The sequence below is a fragment of the Zingiber officinale genome, chromosome 1A (genome assembly GCF_018446385.1).
Source record: "Zingiber officinale cultivar Zhangliang chromosome 1A, Zo_v1.1, whole genome shotgun sequence".
Taxonomy (NCBI): Eukaryota; Viridiplantae; Streptophyta; class Magnoliopsida; order Zingiberales; family Zingiberaceae; genus Zingiber; species Zingiber officinale.
In genome coordinates this window covers 25,880,040-25,886,032 of record NC_055987.1, presented here as the reverse complement: position 1 = coordinate 25,886,032, position 5,993 = coordinate 25,880,040, and the positions used below count along the sequence as shown (strand labels likewise).

Sequence of the window (5,993 nt, the reverse complement as noted above, 5' to 3'; positions counted from 1 at the left end):
TATGGATAGATATTAGTTATGTATCATTATTTCAGTTAGCTTTGTATGTTAACAAATGATGTCTGATGAAATTTGTTCCATATATGCATTTGTAACAATCTCTGTTAGTTATTTTAGGTGATGTCTTCTAATGAAAGATTGAACATAATGCCAATACGGAGATACTAATGGATGTTACTTATCTTTCAACTATTGTTATGATATTATCTTTGCTTATCCATGTTTAAGTCAAACAAAATGTTATCTTGTATGTTGCCTGTTTGTATCCATGCAATTTGAGCAACATAGACAACTTTTCTAGAAACTTGTATCTTGTCTCAAGATGAAAAAATAGAATATTGTAGAAACAATAATGAACAAGAACACCCAAAAAGAGCCAAGACTATTATTGAATTTTGAAGGATAAATTGTAATGATGAAGCCAAATTTTTAGGATCTCATGAAATAAAACTATCAAGCGATTGAGGTTATGATGTTCTCCAACTATATACTAAAGGTGTATGCAATTGTATGTGCAAGAATAAGATAAGATAAATGATATGACAAAATCTTTCCATCAGCATAAGATAAGTTATATATTAAGCCAGATGCAATCACATCTTTACAAGCAACAGATATATCCATATTCACAATAGACAGTACCAATACCTAGTTTAGACACATGATATTTCTTCTAACATTTCTTGGATTGCATTAGAATGGAGAAAGGAGACATCAAGGATGAGAAAATTTGAAAGATCTTGAAGCGGCTAAAACTCCCAAGACATGTTACCCTTCCCAATTGATAACCCTCCCTTCGGCCGCCTCCACTACTCTTGCCATCTCATCTTGTCTATCAACTGACGATGCACAAGAATAAGAGATTCACAAACAAGAAACAATTATATTTTTTCAAAACATTCAAAGTGATAATTAAGAAGATAGGATTGATAAAAGTCAAACTTTGATCAATTTGTTTCAACAACTTTGAGAAAAAGAAAATTGTAGACTTTAATGTATTCTAATTAACATAATAGAAATAGATACCTATATTGTTATCAATCACTCTTTGTTCATGTGCATTTCATTGTAGCAATATCTACATAATTGATGCCCCTAAAGAGAGAGAAAAAGGAAAGTTATGTAAGCTAATATATATGGTTCAAAATCAACAGAATATCATAAAAATATTAAAGCTGAACAACTTCATTATAAAAGTATTTTTAAGGTGTTAACAAGTATACCGATACAATAAATTAGAATATCAAAAAAAAACTTAATAACATAAGACATGGTTGAAACAAATATAATATAATTAGATTTCACACAGAGACAAATTAGAAGAGAAGATAAGTGTTTTCTATATATTATCAACTCCATTATTAAATTACAAATAAATGACCGGAAATCTTTATGATATATATCTTGATTAGATAAAAGATTGACAAATGTTATTTAAGAATAAGATTAAGAGCATAGGTAATGATGGCCTAATTAATCAGAAATCTAAACTTATTGATATTTAAACAATCAGATATTCAATAGCAAGTCTTTAACTCAGATCTAATTATTTGCTTGTGACAAATGATTAGATAGAGTTGCTACTAAAAGAGATAATACATGATAATGATCAATATTAAAACTTTCATTTCATACATGTTTAATAAAGTATTTAGCAAAACGGTTAGTTTCTTACCATCCTTTTTAATTATTTATATGAAAATAATCAATATCAGAGTCAACCTAAGGCAATTGTGTTAATAAAAGTGGTGGAAATTGAGTTTCGACTAATATGGCAAACCCAACACATCTATGATTTGTAGGCTAAGGCTCCATTTGGTAGGGGTGATAAGATTAGAATTGGGTTGATTAGGATAGGATTAGAGGTATGATTATTAATCACTCCCCATGCCTAGGGATTGTGAATCCCACTCCCAATCAATCCTAATCCTACCCCTAATCAACCCTACCAAACGACATATTAATAACTTTTTGAAAACATAATCCTAATCCTATCACCCCTACCAAACGGAGCCTAAAATAATAAAATATAGTTTTAGATAGTGATAACTTAATTATTTTAGTTTAACATATTAAAATAGTACTCAACTTGATTGATCATTCGTTGATATTCTATATTGGGCATGATGGATATACTTTCATAATGCTCTTCTGTAGCCTGTTATATAAAAAAATAGAATGATTTAATGCTATATGCTTTCTTAAATGTAACAACAAAAAATAAACAACAATTTAGTAAGAATGAGGACAAAACTTTAACAATTGTTGAAGTTTAGTTAGTTTTCCTCGTTATTTTCCTTTTCTTTGAAATCTTATCTAAGCCACCTTTCAACCTGTTACTTAAAACTATTTCCTTCTTTGTTTTAATTCCTTTGACTCAAAGAGAGTTTCCTTTACCAATTTTGAACTCTCTTTCAATTAAGTGTTGGACAGCTGGTTCATTAACTTGTAACCTCTCATCCACCATCTTAAACTTACTCAACAAACCATCTTTAACAACCTTATAAGTGTCTTCCTCTCCTGCTCGGCACCACTCGATCGCCGGCTTGACATTGCTCGATCGCTGACTAGACATTGCTCGATCGCCTGCTCGGCATTCACTCGATCATTCGCTCAACATTTACTCGATCGCTCCGCTCGGTATTCGCCCGATCGCTTGCTTGGCATCTGCTTGACATTGTTTTTCACCGCTCGCTTAGCATCGCTATATCGTCGTTCGATCGGCATTGCTACCATCACTCACTCGACACCGCTTCTGTCGTTCGCTCGGCATTGCCACAACTATCGATGAGACTTTATATGATGAGCCTAGTGATCTAACTCTGTACTTGGGAGTGATGCAACCTTTTCGATGGGCTATTTAGTCAGTCGGACTCGTGTCTCCTTCAATTAAACTTAAAGAAGAGCTAGGCTTGTGATATGGTGATATGGAGATGAAGATAGGTGGGCAAGAGGGGTATTTAGGTTATTTTACTGTTTAGGCCTTTAAGAGGGAGGACAACGTTCATCAGAAAAAGGGGCTCTTCGTTTTCTCTCAGGTGGCCAGCGCCGCCCACCCTTTCCAGGACGCTTCTGATGCCATCTCTCTCCCTCCTCTTCTCTACTCTCTCTCTCTCTCTCTCTCTCTCACACACACACACACAACGAATAGGCTGATGGGGTCGTCGGCCAAGCGTCAACCCTCCCCCTCTCTCTCTCTTCCATCACCAGGCCACATCTAGTTATCGTCGGCTCCGCAACTGTTGACTCCGCATGGCCCATCGCCTCATGCATGTAAGCGCTATCGCCTCCCCTCAACCGAACAACAACCCCCAGACAGGCCTTCGCACGCGTGTTGCCTTCTCTGCGTTAGGTGACGCACTGGCAACAGTGGCCATGCTGCCCTCTTTCTTCCTCAGCGTCATCCCTTCCTTTTGCGCCGCTGATCTCCGGTTAGAGCATCACCTCCCCTAGTTGCCTCAGAGCCGCTTCCGGCCACTGCCGTAGCTCTCACCAACCCTGTCGCCTCTAGGGCAGTCCGCTTCCCCGATCGTCGCCGCTGCCTTTCTGGCTCCACGCCGTCTATTCTGTTCCGACCATTGAGCCGCTACTCTGTTCTAGATCTGTATCATTATTGTGTTCTGGCCTTCACGCCGATGTGGTGTTTCGGCCTTTGCACCGTGTTATATTCAATCTTGTGTGTTGCTGTCACATTTTGGCCTCCGAGCTACTATATATTATGGTTCAACTTATGAGCCATTGTTATGCTCCAGCCCTCAACTCCCCAGATCCAGCTTCTCATCCGGCCCATATTCATCTACTCTTCTGGATCACGACGACTCGATTAGCATTACAACCAACTCGTCGGTCTACCAGAGGGTGCCTCCTGGGCCAGGATATTTTTCCCATGCTTATTCTTCATGTATTTTATTACTTTACTATTTATCTTGCTCCTTATATATTTTTGGGAGGATCGAAGTGCTAGGCCGGGATACCCCCATGGTTGTTTGTAGATAACATTGATCGGAGACCTTCTGACGATTCCCCTTTCTCCATTTGGATCATGACAATCCAGTCAATATTTCAACCGCCTCACCAACGATTCCACTTTCTCAAGTTTCTGAACGGGATCAAAATGAAATTTTGTTTTGATTCTTCAAAGTTTTACTTACTTCCATTCTTTACGTGTGATTATATTTCCAGAACAGTTAGCAATTTCTCTGGCCATTGACAAGCTGCCGACAAGGTAGGAGAAAGTCCAGGAACCAATTGCACATGGCCAGGAAGAAGAAAGCAAAGTGTTTTACAGTGTTTTTTTACCTATTTGCGTGGCGCAGTTTCAAGATTATCCATTACAATACACTGTCTCGGCCGTCCACGCTGACGCCGTGTACAGCGCCGTCCCCTTCCACCCGAGCTTCGCCGTCCCATCGCCGTGGAGGATGGTGTATCCCGGCGGAGACGGAGAAGGGAACAAGTTAAGTGTCATCTGCGCCTGCTCCAGTGCGTTCCTGCTCATCGCCAGCTGCGCAAACCCCCGCCGCGCCAATTCCCCCCTCCAGCTTCCGAACTTCTGCTCCCCGCTCCGCGCCGGCCCTCCCACCGCCACCACGTTGTCGATCTCCCGCCCCAGGATCCCCTGCTCCACTCTGTGCCTCTCCAGGTCGTCCACCGTTGGCAGTGACTCCCCCAGCGCGTCGAACATCACCGAGTAGTAGTGGAGCGCCCCCATGAAGCGGTCGAGGAAGGGTCCCCCACGCGCCGAAGACGCCTCCTGCTCCACCAGGGTTACCACCCGAGGCCGCAGCATCTCCACCAGCCGCATCGTGTTGTGGTCGGACCCCGCGGCGTCGTACAGCGCGTGCTGCAGCCAGTGCACCGCCACAGCTTGCTCCTCCCCCTGCCCCCGCCGGGCGACGATCTCCGACGGGTGCACGTCGCCCGGCCGCTTCGCCACAGGCTCGAACTCGAACGGCACCCCGAGCCTCCTAGCGAAGCTGGCGAGCCGCTTGCCGATCCCCTCCGCCGACGGGCCGAACGCAGTCATCCGCACGTGCGGCGGGCCGTCGGGTCTCGTTGCCAGGATGTGGAAAAGCGCCGGCCACTGGAGGCCGTGCATGATGTCCAGGTCTACGATGTGCACTCTATCTGTTCGCTGAATCGCCTCCAAGATGGCCTGGTTGGCCGTGAAGTGCGCGAACTTGACGAAAGGCGACGCGTTGCCGAAGGTCTCGAAGCAAGAAAGAATGGCCTTGTGGGGGACCATCAGCGGGGAGCAGATGCCCGTCCACGAGTTCATCACCCTGGACGCCAAGGCCTTGGCGAAATAAGCCACCACGCGCTCGGCGCAGGAAGCAGAGTAAGGAGACGCGAGCTGGTTCAGCTCGTGCAGAATCCTATTAGCCTCGACCAAGTTGTCGGCAGAGATCGCTACCGCGCAGTCCAAGAGAAGCGCGATCATGCTCAGCCCGCGCTCTTCCCTGGCGCTGTCGAAGGAGCCGACGTCGCTTTCGAGGTCGATGAACTCTGGAGTGTCTGAGACGGTCGCGTAGCAGCCGTCGAGCAGGTGGTGGGCGAAGGGTACGACGGGCGGCGCGGGGAATGCAATGGGGTAGGCGAACCAGTTATCGCCAGGGTGGAGCAAGCCGAGGGCGGCGTCGTGGACCGGCACTACGTCGTCTCTCATCCTGCGATGGCATGAGGGCGGAACGGAGGAAGAGCGTATATACGTAGCCAGGGAGGCTACTCGGTGGGTCGCTGTCTAGGATTAGTTAATTTGGTTCGGCCGGCGAAGGAAAAGAACAGAGCTTCCAGGTCAAGTTGGCAGTGATGGCTTGGACCAACAAATGTTTGTTTAAGTTAATCGCCATCTCGGCGTCCCTTCAGCCGGTCTGTAAGGGAGATTTGCTGAACAACAAGCCAACAACAACAGCATGTGATTTACAACTACGGTGATCCTGTACGGGACGTGAAGTTAGAAAGTCTGAAAGATGTAGTTTTAATGATTTGATGAG

At 44.4% G+C, this 5,993-nt stretch overlaps 1 protein-coding gene across 1 annotated transcript; it reads right to left on the bottom strand.

Moving 5' to 3' along the window:
- Positions 1 to 3,930: 3,930 nt before the first annotated feature.
- LOC121997040 (protein SCARECROW-like) lies at positions 3,931 to 5,665 on the bottom strand. The gene has a single exon (XM_042551254.1). The coding sequence runs from the start codon at positions 5,663 to 5,665 to the stop codon at positions 4,325 to 4,327; it is 1,341 nt and encodes a 446-aa protein (XP_042407188.1). The 3' UTR covers positions 3,931 to 4,324.
- Positions 5,666 to 5,993: the final 328 nt, after the last annotated feature.

Bases quoted from the DNA above. Each gene is read 5' to 3' on its own strand.
- LOC121997040 (XM_042551254.1), bottom strand. From the start codon at position 5,665: ATGAGAGACGACGTAGTGCCGGTCCACGACGCCGCCCTCGGCTTGCTC.